This window comes from Hordeum vulgare, chromosome 2H (genome assembly GCF_904849725.1).
Source record: "Hordeum vulgare subsp. vulgare chromosome 2H, MorexV3_pseudomolecules_assembly, whole genome shotgun sequence".
Classification (NCBI taxonomy): domain Eukaryota; kingdom Viridiplantae; phylum Streptophyta; class Magnoliopsida; order Poales; family Poaceae; genus Hordeum; species Hordeum vulgare.
In genome coordinates this window covers 525,957,306-525,980,591 of record NC_058519.1, presented here as the reverse complement: position 1 = coordinate 525,980,591, position 23,286 = coordinate 525,957,306, and the positions used below count along the sequence as shown (strand labels likewise).

The following is a 23,286-nucleotide window of genomic DNA, read 5'->3' as shown; positions in this document are numbered from 1 at the left end:
CCTTGATGCAATCCATGTTGAATTCTCCACACGCTTATAGCCAAAACAAGGCCTTTACCGATCATATCGTCGAAGCTATGATAAAATCTCTTGAAGAGAAACTTGAATTGGAAGTCTCTATCCCTAGAAAGCTTCATGATGAGTGGGAACCTACCATCAAAAACAAAATCAAAAACTATGAGTGCAATGCTTTGTGTGATTTGGGTGCTAGTGTTTCCGCGATTCCAAAGTCTTTATGTGATGTTCTGGGTTTTAATGAGATTGAAGAGTGTTCTCTTAATTTGCATCTTGTTGATTCTACGGTCAACAAACCCATGGGAAGGATCAATGATGTTCTTATTATTGCAAATAGGAACTATGTACCCATGGATTTCATTGTGCTTGACATTGATTGCAATCCTACATGCCCTATTATTCTTGATAGACCTTTCCTAAGGACTATCGGTGCTATCATCGATATGAAGGAAGGGAATATTAGATTTCAATTTCCTTTAAGGAAGGGCATGGAACACTTTCCTAGAAAGAAAATAAGATTGTCTGATGAATCCATGATGAGGGCCACATATGGTTTGACCACCAAAGACGACGATACGTGATTCTATCGCTTTTATGCCTAGCTAAGGGCGTTAAACAATAGCGCTTGTTGGGAGGCAACCCAATGAATTTATATTTTTCTTTCTGTTTTTTTTGCGTCCACACTTTCATAATTCTGTTGTGATTGTGTTTTTTGTGTTTCATTTTGTGTTTGAGCCAAGCAAAACCTTTATGACTAGTCTTGGTAATGGTTGTTTGATCGTGCTGGAAAAAGACAGAAACTTTTCGCTCACGAGATGGTTTTTCGTTTTTATTCCAAAAGAGATTTTGAGTTTATTATTTTTGCTGCTGGTTGATATGCCTTTTTCCCAGGCTGTCGTAATTTTTCAGATTTTTTGAGGTAACATAAGTATACGAAGTATACAGATTGCTACAGACTAGTCTATTTTTGACAGATTCTGTTTTTGTTGAGTTGGTTGCTTGTTTTGATGAAACTATGGTTAGTATCGGGGGTACTAGCCATGGAAAAGTGAGAATACAGTAGCCCAACATCAATGTAGGTATAATTCAAGTTTTCCAAAATACCAAAAGAAGTGGTAGTTTGTTTTCTTGTGCTAATGTTATCACGAGTTTCTGTTTAAGTTTTGTGTTGTCAAGTTATCAAGTTTTGGGTGACGTTCTCATGGACAAAGAGATAAGGAGTGGAAAGATCTCAAGCTTGGGTATGTCCAAGGCATCCCAAGCCAAATTCAAGGACACCAAAAAGCCTAAGCTTGGGGATGCCCCGGGAAGGCATCCCCTGTTTCGTCTTCAATCCATCGGTAACATTACTTGGAGATATATTTTTATTCACCACATGATATGTGTTTTTGCTTGGAGCGTCTTGTATCGTAGGAGTCTTTTCCTTTTGTTGTGTCACAATAATCCTTGCTGCACACCTTTTTGAGAAGAGAGAGACATGCACTCATCGTGATTTTGCTAGAATGCTCATAGTGCTTCACTTATATCTTTTGAGCTAGATACTTTTGCTCTTGTGCTTCACTTATATCTTTTAGAGAACGGCGGTGCGTGATTTGGTAGTTGGCTTATGCTATGAAAGTAGTCCCAAAGGTGATAGATAACCAAAGAGGATGCAAAAACCTCCATCTTCATGTGCATTTAGTAGAAAGAGAAGTTTTGATTCCTCTCAAATAGTTTTGAGACATGGATTTGGTAATATTAAGAGTTATGTTAGTAGGGTGTTGTGAATCTAGAAATACTTGTGTTTAAGTTAGTGATTCCTGTAGCATGCACGTATGGCGAACCGCTACGTTAGGAAGTCGGAGCATAATTGATCTATTGATTGTCATGCTTTGTGTTGAGGTCGGGATCGCGCGATGGTTAACACCTACCAACCCTTCCTCTCGGATTATGCGTTTAACACTTTGTTTCGATTACTAATAAAAAATTTCGCAACAAGTATGTGAGTTCTTCATGACTAATGTGAGCCCATGGTATAGATGCACTTTCACCTTCCACCATTGCTAGCCTCTCTAGTGCCGCGCAATTCTCGCCGGTACACAAACCCACCAAATTCCTTCCTCAAAACAACCACCATATCTACCTATTATGGCATTTTCATAGCCATTCCGAGATATATTGTCATGCAAATCCCACCGTTCCGTCTCATGACTTATGACCGCCACTCTCATATTGCCATTGCATGATCGTAAGATAGCTAGCGAGATGTTTCAACGTCATACGCCATGCTAGATCGTTGCACATCCCGGTACACTGTCGGAGGCATTTCCTATGGAGTCATCATCATTGTGATCTTTGAGCTGTGAGTAAATAAAAGTGTGATGATCATCATTATTAGAGCATTGTCCCAAGTGAGGAAATTCAAAAAAAAGAGGCCAAAGAGCCCCCAAAAAAAGAGAAAAAAGAGAGGCCTAAGAGCCCAAATGAAAAAAAGAGAAAAAGAGAGAAGGGGCAATGCTACTATCTTTTTCCACACTTGTGCTTCATGATAGCACCATGTCCTTCATGATTGAAAGCTTCTTGCTTCGTCACTACCATATGCTAGTGGGAATCTTCATTATGTAACTTGGCTTGTATATTCCAATGATGGGCTTCCTCAAATTGCCCTAGGTCTTCGTGAGCAAGCAAGTTGGATGCACACCCACTAGTTCTCCTTTTGAGCTTTCACATACTTATAGCTCTAGTGCATCTCTTGTATGGCAATCCCTACTCATTCACATTGATATCTATAAATGGGCATCTCCATAGCCTATTGATACGCCGAGTCAATGTGACCATCTCCTCCCTTTTTGTCTCACAACCACCACCACACTATTCCACCTATAGTGCTATATCCATGGCTCGCGCTCATGTATTGCGTGATAGTTATAAAAAGTTTGAGAAAGTAAGAGTGCGAAAACAATTACTTGGCCAATACTGGGGTTGCGCATGATTTACATTCGTTGTGTGAGGATGATGGAGCATAGCCAGACTATATGATTTTGTAGGGATAACTTTCTTTGGCCTTGTTATTTTGAAAGTTCATGATTACTTTGCTAGTTTGCTTGAAGTATTACTGTTTTCATGTCAATAGAAAACTATTGTTTTGAATCTTACGGATCTGAACATTCATGTCACGTGAAATAAGTTGCAAAGGACAACTATGCTAGGTAGCATTCCACATCAAAAATTCATTCTTTATCACTTCCCTACTCGAGGACGAGCAGGAGTTAAGCTTGGGGATGCTTGATACGTCTCCAACGTATCTATAATTTTTGATGGTTTCATGCTATTATCTTGTCAAACTTTGGATGTTTTGCATGCCTTTTATATATTTTTTGGGACTAACTTATTAACTCAGTGCAAGTGTCAGTTCCTGTTTTTTTCCATGTTTTTGACCCCTTTCAAAGGAGATTTTTAAACGGAGTCCAAACGGAAGAAAATCCCCGAAAAGATTTTTTCCGTAACGGAAGAAGATCGGGAAGCTTGGGAGCCAAGACAGGGGAGCCTCAGGGGCCCCACAAGCCCCCACCCCGCGGCCAGGGGGGTAGGCCGCGCCACCCAGGCTTGTGGGCCCCCTGAGCTCCCCCTGATCTAGGGGTTGCGCCTATAAATTCCCTAAAAATCCCAAAAGATCACGAGATCATCGAAATTACTTTTCCACCGCCGCAAGCTTCTGTCTCCGCAAGATCCCATCTGGGGCATGTTCTGGTGCCCTGTCGGAGGGGGGATTCGGACACGGAGGGCTTCTTCATCAACACCATGACCTCTCCGATGATGCGTGAGTAGTTCACCATAGACCTACGGGTCCATAGCTAGTAGCTAGATGGCTTTTTCTCTCTCTTGGATCTTCAATATAAAGTTCTCCATGATCTTCATGGAGATCTATCCGATGTAATCTTATTTTGCGGTGTGTTTGTCGAGATCCGATGAATTGTGGATTTACGATTAGATTATCTATGAATCTTATTTGAGTTTCTTCTGATCTCTCTTATGCATGATTTCATATACTTATAATTCTCTTCGAGTTGTGGGTTTGGTCTGGCCAACTAGATCTATGATTCTTGCAATGGGAGAAGTGCTTGGTTTTGGGTTCATACCGTGCGTAGACCTCACCCAGCGACGGAAGGGGTAGCGAGGCACGCGTCGTGTTGTTGCCATCAAGGGTAAAAAGATGGGGTTTTCATCATTGGTTTGAGATTATCCCTCTACATCATGCCATCTTGCTTAAGGCGTTACTTTGTTCGTCATGAACTCAGTACACTAGATGCATGCTGGATAGCGGTCGATGTGTGGAGTAATAGTAGTAGATGCATAAAGTATCGGTCTACTTGTCTCGGACGTGATGCCTATATGTATAAATCATTGCCTTAGATATCGTCATGACTTTGCGCGGTTCTATCAATTGCTTGACAGTAATTTGTTCACCCACCGTGATATTTGCTATTATGAGAGAAGCCTCTAGTGAACACTATGGCCCCCAGGGTCTACTCCACACCATATTTACTTATACTTTTTACTTTGTTGCACTTTCCGCCTTCAAATCTCACTTTGCAAACAATCTTGAAGGGATTGACAACCCCTTTGTAGCGTTGGGTGCAAGCTTGTTTGTGTTTGCGCAGGTACTCTGGACTTGACGAGGCCCTCCTTCTGGATCGATACCTTGGTTCTCAAACTGAGTGAAATACTTACTGCTCCTGTGCTGCATCACCCTTTCCTCTTCAAGGGAAAAACCGACGCAAACCAGAGAAGTAACAAGAAGAATTCCTAGCGCCAAGGAAGGACTTTTAATGCCGCATCACCATCTCATAAATATATTAGAGTTACATCACGCATCCAAATAAGGTAGTTCCGCTACGGACTACAAGACATGAGAAATGACTATGCTACCCTGCATGTTTGCCCATGATCACGACCACGCCTTGGTCTTATGGATAGTTCACGTACAGCGGTCATTCTCCTCATCGTACTGCCACGCTAGCTACGTGTCGTCGGGATCACCTGTCTCGAGGGTACCTGAACCTGTTGGTGTTGTGAAGGAATCTGTGAGCCACGGGGACTCAGCAATCTATGACCTCGGCGCCAGAACTAGTCAAGTTATTAGGTTGGAAAGGTAGAGTATTTAGGTTGCAACATCCTACTTACGTCAATCATAACCCCACCGTGTTCCCGATCGAAGAGAGGTCTTCGAAGGGGACAATCACGGTTACGCACACCGTTGGCAATTTTATTAGCTTATGTTTAAGTTATCTATTACCGGATGTTAACAAATATTCCAAGTTGCCACATAACCGCGGGCACGGCTTTCTGAAAGATTAAACCCTGCAGGGGTGCTCCAACTAGTCCATCACAAACGTACACGGGCCGCAAAGTAATCCTCTATCACGAATCTCGTGATCTCATCGGATTCCTTAGAGGAAAACCTCAACTCTGGGGCGAACCAAAGTTTCACCGGGATTCCTATACGCAAGATATATCATTAAGGTACGACAAGACTAACAGGACCTCCCGACGTGCCGACGACCCTGATAAGAGCCGTGTATCTCAGTCTCAGGACACACCGGATGAGCGATGGTTACCACGCCAAAACACCGAGTTGCCCCAGGGAGCGTAATAAGCTGCTCTGGGTTGGACCAACACTCATGAGGAGCACTGGCACGGGTTGTTGATTAAATTCCTCGGGGTAGCTATTCCCTATGCAGATTATTATTAAGTGATTAGCAAATTAACACTACGCGATTTATCGAGGGGGTCCCCATAACAACCCCGAACGTGTTAGGAGCGATCATTATGGAATCAAACACGGGTAGCCGGTAACTATGGCGGCAATAACGGAACAAAACACCCGGCAAAAGGCTAGACCTTCCATTATTTACCAAGTATATAGGTGCATTAAATAAATAACAGATTTAACATAATGATAACAAACTCATGTTATCACATTAGACAATTGCACCTGCAACTAGCAACGCTAACGTTAGTAGCTGAGCAAAGCCTACTTAGCCATTCAAGATTTGCTAGAAAGGGATAAGTGTTTGGGTTTCATGGCAATTCAGGAGGCAATTATTTCAGTGGTAGGCAGCGAGCATATGACGGAAGAAACGTAGTCTAGCATAACAAGTCTAGAGATGGAATCAAGGTCATATCATCTTGCGTGTGATGTCCTCAGCTTGGAACTGCTCTTGTTCGTCCTGCACGTACTCTCCCGGATCCACGTACTCGTTCTATGATTCCGGTGCTACCCAACATAAAAATTAACATCCAATGAACAACAGCACCTCAAGATGCAACAAGCACATGATGCATGAGATGAATATGAGCATGCATGTCTATTCTACTCACTAGCACAAGCATGAGAAGAAAATACAAGTTCCTGGACAGAACTGCACCCTAAGCTATCTTTACATGCATGAGAATGACATGATCAGATGCGTCACGTGAAAACGATGCAAAAGCATATAAAGAACATTACAGACGGAGCTACGGATCAACGGGAAACAAAGAAACAAGAAATGAAGTGCTACGTGTCAAATACATCACAACACACCCCAATGGCATAACTCTGGTGTTTCCAGGTTGCCAAGACATAAAACAAACCAACATGGATGGGGTGGTGCAAAGAATAACACCACACCATCATCTATGCACTCACAATCAACAAAACACCAAAACTACACAATCTGCCATAAACAACATCATAGCACTTTGAGAGCTACATGCAAAGCACCTACAGCCACCCAAACATGCCAAATAAGATATGTGGAGGAAGCTATCCAAGAGTACTATAAGCACAAGCAAAAAGATAATGCAAAGGAGTTTCACACAAAAAGTTACACAGCTGCTAACTTGGCCAAAAATATCAGTTTTGAGGGACTTAGTGAAAATTCCAGATTCTCACTAGCTGTTTATGCTCTGAAGCATTTTGACAACACCCAAAACAATATCTACAGGACTCCAAATGGAATGAAAATTTGTAGGGTGCTAGACAAACACAAAAGCTACAACTTTCCAGTTGAAAGCTAAGACTGAATCACAACACATGGACCTGCACAAGCTTAACAACAGAAGAAGAAAATATAAACAGATTCTCAGACTTGGTGAAAATCACAGATTTTCACTAAACTGGAATTTCAGCCACATGCCTACTTTGACTAAGCACCACTTGCACATATGAATTCCTAAGCATGAAACAAAAGCAACAAGGGGTAGAGGGGGTCACCCTCTAATGCCTGAACAAGGATTCAACCTCTTGGGCTCACCACATCTCATGGAACCAAGCTCCAAACATATAACAAATCTGAAATATGTCATATCCAGAAAGTATTCCAAAGGCAAAACTGACTTCACCAATGGATTCCTGGGATGATTCTACCCCCAAAAACATATATAAAACCTATGCACTTGCATGGAACAAATGAGCACAAACTAGAAAAGAAATCTTGCATAGAATCACATATAGTGAATAGTGCATCATCACATGTGCTATTCACTAGAACAATACCCACATAAGCATATGCACACTCTCACAAGGCCAATGGTGACACGAGGATTTAGACCTCATGCATGTGTGCCATAGCACATCACCATTCCCACACCAATACCACAAGCACAAGCACCACAACACCTACACATGCTAAATAGAAATCACTACTACATAACACTCACATAAGCACTTCTACCCTACACATGTCATCTTGCACATGTGCTCATCAAGTCATATCTTTCCATGACATGGGTGAGACATACACACATGAGCACACACACACTCACATACACCACACACTTACACTAGTTAGGACACACAGTCACACACACACACACAAGGTATGTGGGGAGGGAGAAACCCATCCACACACATACACACACTTGGTGCAAGAGTTCATCACCATGCACATGGCACACCCCACACACATATAGATCAATATGTACATCTACACATAAGCACTTCTACCCTACACATGTCATCTTGCACATGTGCTCATCAAGTCATATCTTTCCATGACATGGGTGAGACATACACACATGAGCACACACACACTCACATACACCACACACTTACACTAGTTAGGACACACAGTCACACACACACACACAAGGTATGTGGGGAGGGAGAAACCCATCCACACACATACACACACTTGGTGCAAGAGTTCATCACCATGCACATGGCACACCCCACACACATATAGATCAATATGTACATCTACACATACACAAACACCACACTAGGCATGCCATAAGGACTACACCCACATCACTACCACAACATGAACTAACACATGCATAATCACTCAATCTACCATGCTTATACACTACCAAGCTAGCAACACTAGAAATAAATCTGGCAAGCAACACTGCTCACAGGCAGCTGCAGCACCACTTCTCAGCAGAAGAACACATCAAAATAAAAGCAAGGAAAGGAAAATAATAAAAGGCTTGGGGGGCGGGGGTTCGAACCCAAGCCCCTCTGGACCTCACCTGCATCTCATGCCACTCTGCTACTGCCACTAGTTTGACAGAACGGAGAGGCTTTGCTAGGTGAACCATCCTCTGCCCACAGTGCCGAAGCAAGGAAAATAAAAAAGGGGGCAAGCTGGGACTCGAACCCACGCCCTCGTCAGAACACACACACGGGCCTACCACTGCGCTACGCTTTGGGTTCTGACAGAGAGGAGGTGAATTACTAGGTAACCTACTAGTATGCCCTACTCTGCTCTGTTATGCTCAGAGATGCCGGCGATAGAGACTTCGCTCATGCATCTCTACTGATCTACTGTTGCTCTACGCGCGGGGATCCATCTACCATGCTATTGCGCTGTTGGAAGGTCCTGAGCCACTACGAGCCGAACACCACAACACACTGTCGACACAAGGCCTGCACCTGCCGTTCTCTTCCCTGAACAGAGAAGCACGGCGACCCACTCCGGTGGATCCAATCGAGGGGGAAGGGAGGAGGAGTCTCACTGAGGGAAGGAGGAAGAGGCCGATCGGGAGGAAGGCCTGACGAAGACGACGACGCCCTGATGAAGCCTGAACAGAACCGACGTAGAGGAGGAAGAACGCCGGGTATGAGCCGTTGGCGAGCTCCTCCCCGTCGGTGAGGTCGCTCCTCGACCTCAGCGACGGCGGGAATGGAGCGCGGGGTGCTCCCCCGAGCCCCTGGACATGGCGGTGGCACCGGACGACGATGGACGCAGGGTAGACGACGGCGGGGCTCTTCCTCTCTCTCTCTCTGCAACCTACTACATCATCCTTACCTGAGGGGGAAGAAGAGATGGAGGGAGATGGAGAGAGGTGGCGGCGTCGCAAGAGGGAGGCGCGGAACCCTAGGAGAAAGAGGGCATGGACGCCAATGATTTATGGGGGGGGCTCGACGTTCGTAGCCCTCACGGCGCTCGCTCTCTCTCTCGGTTGTCTGACGGAAAGCGAGCAGGGGACGAACGGCGTCAGGAGGTGGAAGGAGGGACGTGCTAGCTGGGCTACCGCGCGGTGGAGAGGAAATGGGCCACGCAGGAGGGAGGGAGCCCACATGTGGCGCAAAATAAGAAAGAAAGAAAAACCTGGGGCTCCTTCCTATTTTACATAAACCAGAGAAAGAAAATAATGCCAAGACAAATCTGTTGGGGTTTAAAACAAAATAAAAATGCCCCTGGTCATGATAAATTATGACCTATTTGAATAAATTAGAAAAGAATTATTTGGAGCAAATAAATATTTACAAAACAGGAATTGTTTGAACTGTTTTGTGAATATTTGCACCTTTAAGACTTGGATCAAAACAGCAAAAACACAACTACAAATCCACCACAAAAATATGCTAAACCTTGGGCATTTTAAAAGCAGAAAAGGATCAAGTGAAACTTGACCTTGAGATGAAATAGACAGGGGGGGAAGTTTTCCAAACCCTAGTGCAAACCAACATGGTTTCATACTATCACATGCTTACTCCACACAAGCTAACACATCACACACCACACCATCATGGATCACACCAACACATAAGATCACAAGGCATCACACATAACACATGGAATGATATGGAATGCATGCATGCAAAGGAAGAAATAACAAGGTGACATCACATGAAATCATATGCATAGGATAGCTCTCATATCAATGACAAGTTGATCCCACATGAAGAAGGTTCCAAAAAGGGAAAGATACACTCTTGGGGCATTCCATCACATGTCTCTACACAATGTAAAAAAATCATGAATTTATCATGCTCCCACCCTTCAAAACAGTTCAGGCAACAACAAAACCAACGAACGTTACCTCACTCTTATTACCGTCTGTGTAGGGAGTCTCACTCTGGAGCTGGGTGCCGCATGTTTGAACCTACCACCACTCTTTAAGGCATGCATGAGGACCGGTGCGATGTTTTGTTGGCATTGTGACCCGCAGAAGCCTAGTCGGACAGACTAACCCCAACCCCGTTGACCCGGAGACCTAGGTCTTTGATAGGGTGGCCCACAGTAACACTTTAGAACATGGTCTGGGCCCAACCTATCACAAGATTCCCTCTCCAAGTGATGGCGTCAGTGTCGTCCGTGAAGAGGGGCCATACCACGGAGCCGCGCGACGGGCGCCTACGCCTGCCGCAACACTTTCAGACATGCATGAGGACCCGATGTGATGTTTTGGTGGCATAACTATTCCCCGAAGGCCCCCGACCGGCCTAACCCTATCCTGTTGACTTCCACCGAGCAATCCTTTGACCAATGGACTCTTCCACCTAGCTGTGATAGTATAGCCCATAGGGACATGTTAGAACATGGTCCGGATCCAACCCATCACTAGATATCCTCCGGCTCAATCCAACGTGCAGGTTTCCCCCCTCCAAGTGATGACGACAGTGTCGTCCATGAAAGGGGGACACACCCCGAATCCGCGTGAGTGGTGTCTGTGACTGCCACAACACTTCAAGAAACATTCCGATGTATGTAGATATACATTTTTCTCATTTGGCCAAGGAATGAAAATATACAAAATAGTCAAAAAAAATGTGTTTTCTGTAAATCTGAAGCAAACATGATTTTAGTCTGTTCAAACTAAAAACACAGTATAGCAACAACATCCTTTTTCAAGATTCTGTAAAAAAAACCATATACAAATTGTCAAAATCCGATGCAAGTGTCAATTACTTGTGATTTTGACAAAGTACAAGAACCTATATGCAAAAATACACGAGGTCACATTTTAAACATATTCAAAAGCAATAACAAACTGGATAGTCATAATCTATGAAAAAATCTACCCCAACTCGATATATAATTTCTGTATGTTTATGTTTAGATAAATGATATTTAAATTAACCAAAACTAATTTTTTTTATAAAAGATATAAGATATGCCATCGGCCGCCGTCAGTGCCGTCGGCATAGATCTGACGACGTCAGGTCGCCTCAGTCGCATCTATGCTGACGACTGTTCTATGCCTACGGTGTGTTGACATAGACACACATATGCTGACAACTTTTATATGCCTACGATGACCGTCGACATATCTCCAGCTATGATGACGGCTTTTCTATGCCGATTGATTTTCGTCGGATATCTTCAACTATGTCGTCGACGCCGACGAAAATCCGTCGGCATAGAAAAGGTCATTGACATATTAGGTTATCCTGGTAGTGAGGGCGCAACAGTACAGGTGGAGCGACGGTGCCAACAACACACGATGGGGCCACCCCGACAAGCTCGACTCGGTCTCTAGGGTTAGCCATGGGGCGCATGAAGGGGCGGAACAACGGGAAAGTGTTGGACATCAACGTTATAGACCGAGCAGGAGAAACTCGTGTGGAGGACGGAGCGGGAGATGACCGACGTTGGCTCAATCAGAGGCATAGGTGGCAGCGATTTGGAGTAGAGATAGGCTTCTCGAGATGATGGCGCTCGTGGCTGTCGTGGAATAGGATCTAATCGGCATGATGCAGCGACTGCTGGGTGGCTGAGGGTCGCGGGAGAGGGAGACAACATAGGCGGCGACCATCTAGGGTTCCCATAGAAAGTTTTGGCTCCCTTGTGCGGGGGAGAGGTGAGACCGTGAGAGAGAAAGAGACACGTGAGGAGAAAAAAAAAATCGATGTAGGTGGGTGTCATGTGAAAAAATCCGGTAGGATCGAGGATGGCACTAAAAAAATCGATGAGGGGAACGATTCCCTTCGATGGAGGTGGCGGCGAGGGGTAAGAACAAACGACGTACCAACTCTCTTTTTAGAAATGGAGATATGATACGCATGCTTCTGCGTATTCTAGCAAAATAACAATAACGTGAGCCCCCGCGCGCACACACACACATAGGTATCTGGGCACCTTATCTCATGACCGTTAGATGAGGAGTTGATGTATGACGTCAGTGTAGATATGGTAAATCATTAATGTGATTATTTATGGTATTAGTTAATGAGTATGGTAACCTTTATGACAGAATATTTTGTTTTCATGCACATATTTATATAATGTAATTATTATGTTCCTTCAGTATTATACCTCAGATACATCTCTATCAGGTATACACACATAAATTTTACGTTGGGGTATATACACATATATTCACGTGAGGATATGTACGTCCAAGTTTTTTGTTAGGGTATATATCCATAAATTTAACATTAGGATACATACATATATGGGTATATATCCATAAATTTCACTTGGGGTATGCACATACAAGTTTTAGATTAGGTATTGTATATTTATGGGTATGTACACATAAATTTTATATTAGGGTATGTATATTTAAGGGTACGTGTACTTAAATATCACGTCAAGTATGTACATTTATGGGTATATACATATAAATTTTAAGTGAGGATATATATACTTGTAGGTATGTACATAATATTTCACATCACAATATGTAAATGTACCTGTGCATTTTTATCTTAATGACCAAAAAATAAAGATAAGTGTAGCATATATGTGCGCATATTGTTTTTCAATTACAAAGACGAGACAAAAATAAGAGAACATACACAAAGTATTATTGTTTATATATTATAAATAAATATTTACAAGGAAATTAAGATGTTGCATCATATATGGAAATAAATCGCATGGTATTATAACGATATGCATTTAATAGCAGGTATATCACACACCAATAGTTGAGGCACCTAGGTGCCCGTGCACCTAGATCAAGAATGGCAAGACTTTTCTTTTCTATTCACATTAATTACATCACTTTCAAAACTTTCCATGCATGCACTAGACCATGCATGACAATTGATTTCTTAACAAAACGTCACATACAAAAAGATCATTGTTAATTGATTCAATTTTAAAAGAAGATGTATGTTACAGAATCCATGTGCGTACTCAAAGTCGAAGCCAAAAAATATAGCCATGAATGTTACATACACAAGTCCGCGCGAAAAATGCATACCTTGATGTGAAATTTATGTGTACAAACCTATAAATGTATATACCATCATCATAAACTTTATGTATGTAAACTCATAAATCTATATACCTCACGTAAAATGTGTGTGTACATACCCTCATATATGTATATATTCCAACGTGAATTTTTTTTGTGCATACTCCAACGTAAAAGTTGTGTGTACATATCTAGTATTGTGATAGTCTAGCTTATTAAAGATGATAGACTACTCATATCAATAAGAAATTACTTCTTTTTCGAAAATTCATTCGGACAGAACTCTCAGGTTAACCGTGTTCGGCTTGGACTAGTTCCCGGGTGCGCATGAGTGAGGACAAAGTGTGCAGAAAAGACTAGTATTAATATGTGAGGACAGTCTAGATCCCGTCAGGAGTAACGACCGCCGGCTGGTGTGTCCGGAACGTTATAAGTATAGATGTATCTGAAGTATGATACTCAAGGAATACAATAATTAAATTATATTATTATCTTTGTAAAAGAGAAAATATTATCAGCCTATAACGCATACTATTTTTAAGTATTCTTCACATACATACACGTACATGCTTGAAAAATTGGAATGTTTATTGCATTTAAAACTATCCATTAAACTTAACCATAAATGGTTGCCATGCATGTGTGCAGGCTTACCATACCTATTAAATAATGCCATTTAGATCTGATCACATTAATGAGTTATTCATTAATACTTGAATCAACATCAGTGATGTAAAACAGAGGGTGTTTAGATCCAAAGAACTTATTTTAATCTAACTAAAAATAGTCTTTTTAAGAAGCTAAAGTTTTAAAAACCCCTGACTAAAGAGGAGGCTAAAATTCTGCAAAAAAGAAAAGAAAAGGGGACTAAAACTAGCCTTGAAACTAAATTTTTTAGTCAGGGATACCCCTACTAAAATATGAATTAGTCCTCTTTCTTCTCATTAATTCCTCTCCTTTAACACAGACGAGTTCTGGATTGGAGAATTTGGAGGATAATAAATGCTCATAAACTTGATTTTAGTCTTTTTAATATTTAAATCCAAGCATGAATCTTTACCTAATAATAAAGAGGCTATCGCTTCCGTCGGAAAACCCATCGAGGTAATTTTATAAAAAAGTCCTTACTGTTTATGACATTAAACTCGTAGTATATATTAAATATTTTTTCAAATACTCATATCTTTTAAACCGTAACTCCAAATTTAACATATTATACATGGAATTTGATTAGAAAAATATGTAGAATTTAAATATGATATTATTTTATCTGTTAAACGTTTAATAAAAATACCATCTAGGATGCAATCTTAATAAATAAGTCATTATTCGTCTTTCTTTCATACCGGTACTCATCCGGGTTGGGGATAAACACGTCAACAAAATCAGGATTAGAGATGAAACTGAAGGTCACTTGACTGATTCTTTGTACGTATTAAATCTACATACAAGCCGTGTTAAAATAGAAGACCTGTAAAATTTTGAACTGCATTTTTGTAGGATAAGACCATCTTTATTTGTATTGTAACTATAAATTCTTAAATTATAGACATTTTTTATAAATTAAGAGCGTGTGTCGTGTGGTATTTCTTTCTCCCGTTGCAACGCATGGACCCTTTTGCTATAATAATAAAGAGGATATTGCTTCCGTCGAAAAACGCACCACGTTATTTTTATAAAAAAAATCTGTAATTTTTGTTATTCGACCCGCGTTCCATCATTATTTTAATAAATCAAAATGATTATTAAAAAAAAAGCGTGTGTTTTTTTCTTCCGTTGCAACGCACGGACCCTTTTGCTAGTGAGGCTAACAAATTTTAACCCCACTTTTTTAGTCATAAGACTAAGGCCCTGTTTGTTTCATAAGTTTTAGGACTTTTTTAAGTCCCAACTTATAAGTCATAAGTCCCTACCTGTTTGTTTACAGGGACTTATAAGTCCCGAGTCCCTACCTGTTTGTTTACAGGGACTTATAAGTCCATGCTGCGGCGGCCGGACCAGACGAACCGAGGGAGACGAGGCGGCGGCCGGGCGGCGACGAGTCGGAGGCCGGGCGGCGACGGGGTGGGGCGGCGACGGGGCGGCGACTAGACGGCGACAGGGCGGCCGGCGGGCGGCGACTGGGCGGACGGCCGACGGCGATTGGGGTGGTGCGAGCGTTAATCGGGGCAGGGCGGCGGCCACTGCATCGAGAGACTACCGCGGGCCTAACCAGAATAAGTCCCAATAAGCTCCTATTAGAGAGTCTTATTTGATAAGTCCTAAATAACCATAATAAGTCCCAATAAATTCCTTGTGTTTGGTTTATGTGGGACTTATGGGGACTTGTCCCAAAATCAATAAGTCCCTGAAAACAAACACCCTCTAAAACGTATCCAAACACCCTCCGAGTCACCATCTAACGTGTGCGGTGTGCTAGTTCATCATATGTTATCGTACTAGTTCATTTGCGGAGGGAGCGCCTGCAAATGCGTTCCGACGGTGCCGTTGTTCGTCTAGCACGGCTGCACGGGCAGGCAGGCAGGCACACAACGTGACCCGTTCCTCGGCGATAAGAAACATGAACCCAGTTTTTTTTTTTCAGGGACATGAACCCAGGTTCCGACTTGCACGACAACACGAAGGAAAAACTGATATACGTATCCCCAACCAAGAACGTGGCCCACGGAGCAGAGACCGACGGCTGATCCCTCCCAGGAAGCAAAGGTCGCAGTCGCGATCCTTCCCACGGACCAGTATTGTTGTTTTCTCCGAAGAATGCATGCACGACGACACGAACTAGTGCAATATAATTTCTCAACACACGAACTAGTATTATTATATACCGTACTTTTTTTAGGTTATCTTTTTTTAATACCGGCAGCACTGTAGTTACCGACCTAACCTAAGAGCATCTCCAACGGCCGGGCAAAAAGACGCGCGCGCTAAAAAAGGCAGTTTACCGCGCGCGGAGCACACTGCGCTGCAGCGCCGCCTCCTCGTCGCTCAGGAGGACGAGCGAGTCATGGTGGAGTGGCGCCGGCGCTGCGAGGAGGACACGCGCCGGCGCCGGAGGAGCGGTTGGACAGATGTCGTCGGAAGGCTTTGGCGTGTGCGCATGCCGACCTCGTCAATGCAGGCGGAAGGTCCTTCTTCACTGAAGAAGATGAACGTTGGTTTGACATCTGGCTGTCAACCTCCGACGACACCGACGATGATGGTGGTGCAGATTACTGGAACGACCAGGATTAGTATTTTTTTTTATCGAACTACCTATCACCGAACTATCTATCTATGTAAAATAACTTTGTATCTTTTTTATTTAAATGCAATCTATTTATTAAAAAAATTTGTGCGCGCGCTGCATTTTTGGGCACTGCTGGAGCGATGCGCGCGCTGCATTATAGCACGGCTGTTGGAGCCAGCGCTGCGCGACACGCAAAACCAGGCGACCAGCACACGGCAAACTCGTTTTTTAGGCGCGGCGCGAAGCGCGCCTGTTGGAGATGCTCTAAGGAACAATAATATATTGAGGCCCAACTGCCCAACGGGCCCCGCCGATGGGGATATGCACAACCCTGGAAAACTTCAGTCACACGCCCGCCAAACACCAAAATCACGCACGCCAGACCCCACCGCAAACAAGGTTACAAGCCGTGATCTGCGCCGCATGCAGCCCACGCGGGCAGCCCGCCTCCGTCACCGACCTCTGGGCCCGCCGTCCCACGGGGGACCCGGGCCGCAAAATTACCGCAACAGTTTCCACTCCCAGCCTTCCCTTCCCCTCGAAGCTAACGGAACGGCTCGATAAAAGAGGGGCTTGAGCGGCGAGGCCCTGCCCCCTTCTTCTTCTTCCCCACCACGCCACACCCCCACCCCCACCGCCGACGCACTGCCTCCTCCCCCAGCCCCGGCACTGTGCAGCGCATCGCCGAGGCTTGCAGGGGCTGCGCGGAGGCCCCCGCTGCCGCGGACTCGCGCCATGATGCCTCAACGGGGCGCCCCGCCGTCGCTCCGCGGCCCCGTGCCGCTCGGCCGCCGGCCCCGGGATCTCGTCATCAAGGTGGTTTTCCCGTGTCCTCACAGTGTGGTGATGTCGTTGTGGCGTTCGATCGGGGAGGATGAGGGGAGTGCCGTTTTTTTTTTCTTCTGTCCGCGTAGGGTTTGGCGTTTCGTCGTCGGGAGTCGAGGAGGGGTTCTGCGCCTGCCTAGGTTTTAGAGCGATCCGGGCGGTGCTCGTGGCCTTGCTTGTTTTCTCGAAGTACTAATAAGTTGTGTCTAGTCGCGATGGCTTTGGACACTGACATCGGTGGTCTTTTCCCCTTCGTTGGAGATGGACGAGGCCGTGGTTTCCAAGATGATGGGATTGGGATGGGATTTTGTGTTCCATCTGCTTGTTGAAGAAATTTATTTACTTTTCTTCTCAGTATGGGTGGGTCTGAGGCCAGATTGTTCTGATCTTGCTCGCCACTGTCGAAACGTTGCGATAATTTCACCTGTCAAGTGGCGACTTTGGGTAGGTTCAGATTACAGTAGGGCGATTACTGATACTAGTAAATTACTGAAGATGCTTTTGTCTGAGGTCAGATTGTTCTGATCTTGCTCGCCACTGTAGAAGCGTTGTGATAATTTCACCTTTCAAGCTGCGAGTTTGCATAGGTTCAGATTACAGTAGGGCGATTATTGATACTAGTAAAGAACTGAAATGCTTTTGTCTGAGGTCAGATTGTTCTGATCTTGCTCGCCACTGTTGAAGCGTCGATAATTTCACCTGTCAAGTGTTGAGTTTGCGTAGGTTCAGATTACAGTAGGGCGTGTACTGGTTACTAGTAAAGAGCTGAAGACGCTTTGTGTCTGTGGTCAGATTGTTTTGATCTTGCCCGTCAGTGTAGAAGCGCTGATAATTTCACCTGTCAAGTGGCGAGTTTACGTAGGTTTAGATTACTGTAGGGTGATTACTGATGCTAGTAAAGAACTGAAGATGCTTTGTGTCTGTATTTGATGGTAGAGTACTTTAATAGTCTGTGTTCCTGAGCACTTGAGGTCATTGTTGATTTTGGATTTCCCGCGAGCTGCTGTGTACTCCGGAATTTAATAGCATGAGAGGGAAATATTTTTGTCTTGAGTGTCATTGCCTTCATTCTTCTTATTGCGCATAGCATGCTTACTGTGGTTGTGTGGACTGTACACCTGTGTCGCTCTCACTATATAGATCTCCACTATTTCGAAGATTATACTTGTAGCTGCTGTTATTCTTTTTGTTGTCCTTAACTCGCTAATAACAAAACATCGGAGCAACACACTTCTTCTAGGGAGATGTTTTCTTTGTGCCACCTCTTGTAATCCTTCTTCTTTAATCTGTAGTTTCAATCCTACATTATTCTTATTATTAATTTCGACTTCACCTTCGGTTCATGTTTCAGGTCAAATATGGCGGCACTCTCAAGCGGTTCGGTGCTTCTGTGAATGGTTCAAACTTGGATCATAATCTTGCTGCCCTTCGGTTGAAGATTGCAAATGCTTTTAAGTTCAGTCCTGATGATGAATTGATTCTCACATATACTGATGAGGATGGAGATGTTGTCATGCTGGATGATGATGATGATTTACGTGATGCAGCTGTTAGTCAGGAGCTGAACCCTCTTAGGATTGATGTCCAGTTGAAAAGCAGCAGTGCTGGGGCACCTCAGCCTAACCAGCAGGTATTGAATTCCCGGTCTAAGATGTCTGCAGCTATGGAAGATCAACTAGCTCAGGTGAAATCAGCTATTGATGAAGCGTTGAAGTTTGTACCAGAGCAAGTTCCTGCTGTCCTTGCTAAACTATCGCATGAGCTGCGCTCTAAAGCTGCATCATCGGCATCACCGGTGCATGAGTTGCTGGATTGTATTGCTAAACTGGTAACACCCAAGAGCGGTATGCAACCTACCAGGGGTCTCTCTGATAGTTCGTCTGGCTCCTCTAATGGTAATCTACAAACAGTGAGAGACATAAAAAATAATCATGCATCTGAATCTGCAACAGTTTCAGCTTCACATTCGCAACATGCTAAATCATCTGGAGCACTTGGTCTTAAGAGTGTGCTAGTTGAGAAGACCAATGCTCAAGTTCAACAAGCACCAGGCTGTACGTCAACTGGGGTTCCATCTGTTTTAGTTGGTTCTGGTGGAAAACTCTGGTATCATAAGAAAAGAACTGATGCCCTGAGTAAGGGGAAATCACATGCCCAAAGTATTGGGAAACCTGTCATATCTTCTTCCGTGCCACCTGTTCCTTCATTTGCTCTTGGTGGCTCTACTCTTGGTTCTGCTAATGGGTATATGCCCTTTGGGTCTGTCGGAAAGATCAACGGTGATTCAAGTTCAGCCTTCCCTCCCCCCAGAGGCCCTCCGATTAGTTCAATTCCAGCCTTTGAAACTAGCCCTAGACTTCCCTCTTATTGTCCAGTTCCAACCCATGGTTTGCAGAAGGCATTCCCTCCTCCACCTGCACATGACTACAATCAGTTCAGGTTCAGTAGGCCTTCATCAGTTAATCCATATGGAATTTATCAAGATCCCTACTCATTTGGTTCATACAGTGGGTATGGTATCCCACAGCAGTCGATTCATAAATGGGTAGAATGTGATGGCTGCGGGGTGACACCGATTGTTGGGTCTCGCTTCAAGTCCACCGTGTAAGTATTTTAGTTAAAAATAATTCTGGCCTTCATTCATATCTTACTTTTCATTGGATTTTAAAAACAATTGTTCTCTTGACATTTTTCTCTTTGCTGGCAGCAAACATAACTATGATCTATGCTGTGCTTGTTTCTATCGCATGGGCAATGAGGCTGAATATACCAGAATGGACAAGCCGCTCTCAGTAAGTGAAAGATTGAGAAACCTGAATAAGGTGACCTGATCAGTCTGTCCATACTCATGATTAGATAGTTCACATGAGATAGTAACATAATATTTACATTTACTTCCGTTTGACCATTCTCAGGATAAGAGGTTCCTCCAACTTGACTGCCGTTTTGTCAAGGATCTCACTGTCCCTGATGGAACACGAATGGCTCCATCAACTCCATTTCGTAAGATTTGGTCCATGCGGAACAATGGAACTATCGTATGGCCTTATGGAACCCACCTTGCCTGGGTTGGTGGAGATGAATTTGCTCGCCAAAGCTCAGTGAAATTAGCGGTACTTACTAACCACATACTCCCTCCGTTCCTAAATATAAGTCTTTTAAGCGATTTCACTAAGGGTCTACATACGGAGGAAAACGATTGAATCTATACTCTAAAGTATGTCTATATACATCCGTATGTAGTCCACTAGTGAAATCTCTACAAAGACTTATATTTAGGAACGGAGGGAGTAATTTATTTGCTAATATGTTGTGAATGTGAGATTACGTAGGTGCATCCCAGACCATTATAAAGTCTAACTTCTGTTTGACCTTCACAGGTTCCAGAGGCTGGTTTCCCCTTAGATGGAGAAATTGATGTTTATGTTGACTTTGTTTCACCTGCGAAACCTGGTAGGTACATATCGTACTGGAGACTAACATCGCCGGACCTACAGAAATTTGGTCAACAAGTTTGGGTTCTTATCGAGGTTTTTACTCCGCCATCACTTGCTCCTCTCCTTGTCAGCCTTGATGTTCCTCTCCTCGTGACCTTCCGCATGCTGATATTGTGTGCAGGTGGAACAGCCTGTAAGAGCCAGTGGTGACAACCAAACTGCTGCAATAGACTTGAACTTGCCTGCAGACAGCAACCCCACAACATTGAGGCCTTCCATTGTATAGCCTCATTAGACCATAGGATTCTCTTCCTGCAGTGGCATATGGTTTGTTTACTTGTCTGATCATTTGCCTGTTAAATTCGTGTGCAGGTGCAGCGCCGCCCTCTGAACTTCTTGAACTTGCCTGCAGAAGGCAGCACTGCAACCTGGACCACAGATTCTGCATCTGACAATGACGAGGACGGCGTATCTCTGTGTGATGTGATTGCCACGCTGGGACGAAAGGGATCCAAAGCGGTTGGAAGTGTTGTGCCCCCTGCACCGGCAGCACATGAACCAGTTCATGTACCCATGGCTTATCCCCAGGCAGAACCAGTTCAAGTGCCCATCGCTTATCCCCAGGCAGAACCAGTTCAAGTGCCCATCGCTTATCCCCAGGCAGCAGATGAACCAGTTCAAGCACCAGTCGTTTATTCCCAGGCAGCAGATGAACCAGTTCAAGTACCCGTTGCTTATCCCCAGGCCTCATCTGCTGAAGCTCTAGGGATGCCTGCTGGTGTGCCTGCACCTGAAGCCGCACCACTGATGGAACACATCAGTATGCCAGAACCTCTACCTGCAGCTATTCTTGACAATTCACATGTTGCTCCTGTTAGCATGCCTTTGCCTGATGAAACCATCAACAACGACATGGAGGAGAACCTTCTGAGGGAACTGGTGGACATGGGCTTCAGGCAGGTTGACCTGAACAAGGAGGTGCTTCGGCAGAATGAGTATGATCTCCAGAAGTCGGTGGATGACCTGTGCGGCTTCCATGAATGGGATCCGCTCCTTGTGGAGCTGAAGGAACTGGTATGCACCACTTCTCATCCTGTGTAGCGTGAGAATATCTTAAATTTAGGATCCTTCTTTACAATTCTCAACTCTTATTCCCCTCAGGGTTTTGATGATTGACACAGATCTAAAGAAGTGGTCGAGCAAGAACCATGAAGTTCCATGAAGTGTGTGGTGATGGATCTTCTGTCCATAGAGAAGGAGCGGTGATGGCCTCCTGCGCTCGTCTGCTGGAGCGCCGCTGCCTTGTAGTAACCTAGATATAGATAAAGTAGTAGTATATAATGTAATGCGGGAATAACCAGACGAACTGAAGTGATGCCGCATAATGCAGTGCACTGCAGCCGCAGTAGTGGTAGCAGACAGTAAGCAGGACCATAATAGTCTGGCTCTCCGGTGACTTACCGCTCGTGTTTGCCTTTCGTGTAAGCAGGTACCTTATCAGGCGAACTGCTAGTATGGTTTATGAGTATATGTTTATATCTGTCGCTTGTTGTTGTTCGTGTGCTTCTCAATCAGATGGTTCCTTTGCTCTTTCATCAGAGATGTGGTTGGTTAAGAGCTTATTATCGTCCTGGTCCCAGGTATTCCAGTTAATCAGACGGAGTATGTGGTTGCTTGTATGAAGGAACATGAAGGAAGTGTACTGATTTTGGTATCTTCTGAGTATGTGGTTGCTTGTGTGAAGAAACAGGAAGGAAGTGTACTGATTTTGGTATCTTCTGTCCTGAATGTTACTTCACAAAAGGGCAGTGATCTGCGCCGATGGACTGATGCCGGTCACGCTCAGGCGGCCGATGGATTGATGCCGGTCACGCTCAGGCGATGCAGGGAGCCATGTTTGTCAGATCTGCGTGCGATCTTACTGACATGGTTGAAGCAAACCGTTGCAGCAAATTAGTAATATCTATGTTGTAACCTCATCCAGAAAAACAGAGACCTCCTGTCCTGTCCCGAATCGGCTCGCCCCGATTCGTGGGTGCGATCTTACTGACATGGTTGAAGCAAACCGTTGCAGCAAATTAGTAATATCTATGTTACAACCTCATCCAGAAAAACAGAGACCTCCTGTCCCGAATCGGCTCGCCTCGATTCGTGGATGCCGTGGCGTCTGGATCCGTCGCCCGATTCGTGGGTGCGATCTTACTGACATGGTTGAAGCAAACCGTTGCAGCAAATTAGTAATATCTATGTTGCAACCTCATCCAGAAAAACAGAGACCTCCTGTCCCGAATCGGCTCGCCCCGATTCGTGGATGCCGTGGCGTCTGGATCCGTCGGGTTTTGGTTGCCGGCGACAAGAAGAGCTCGAGGAGGTCTTCCCCATCTA

General features: G+C 44.2%; 1 protein-coding gene across 2 annotated transcripts; it reads left to right on the top strand.

Annotated features, from left to right (window-relative positions):
• The first annotated feature begins 17,190 nt into the window (after window positions 1-17,190).
• LOC123427004 (protein NBR1 homolog) lies at window positions 17,191-22,445 on the top strand. 2 transcript variants are annotated; one of them, XM_045110933.1, is made up of 8 exons: window positions 17,191-17,455; window positions 18,816-20,068; window positions 20,172-20,286; window positions 20,380-20,577; window positions 20,845-20,994; window positions 21,083-21,181; window positions 21,274-21,975; window positions 22,083-22,445. In XM_045110933.1, exons 1-8 carry the CDS (start codon window positions 17,375-17,377, stop codon window positions 22,086-22,088), a joined length of 2,604 nt encoding a protein of 867 aa, XP_044966868.1. In that variant the 5' UTR covers window positions 17,191-17,374; the 3' UTR covers window positions 22,089-22,445. The 2 variants fall into 2 exon arrangements, with proteins under 2 accessions (XP_044966868.1, XP_044966867.1); XM_045110932.1 differs by having other exon boundaries at window positions 22,063-22,445.
• The last annotated feature ends 841 nt before the right edge of the window (window positions 22,446-23,286 follow it).

What these genes read in the sequence shown, in the direction of transcription:
- LOC123427004 (XM_045110932.1), top strand. Translation starts at nt 17,375, where the DNA reads ATGATGCCTCAACGGGGCGCCCCGCCGTCGCTCCGCGGCCCCGTGCCG. An exon ending in CCCGGGATCTCGTCATCAAG is followed by an intron (nt 17,456 to 18,815) that starts GTGGTTTTCCCG and finishes TTCATGTTTCAG; the next exon opens with GTCAAATATGGCGGCACTCT. An exon ending in AAGTTTGGGTTCTTATCGAG is followed by an intron (nt 20,995 to 21,082) that starts GTTTTTACTCCG and finishes TATTGTGTGCAG; the next exon opens with GTGGAACAGCCTGTAAGAGC.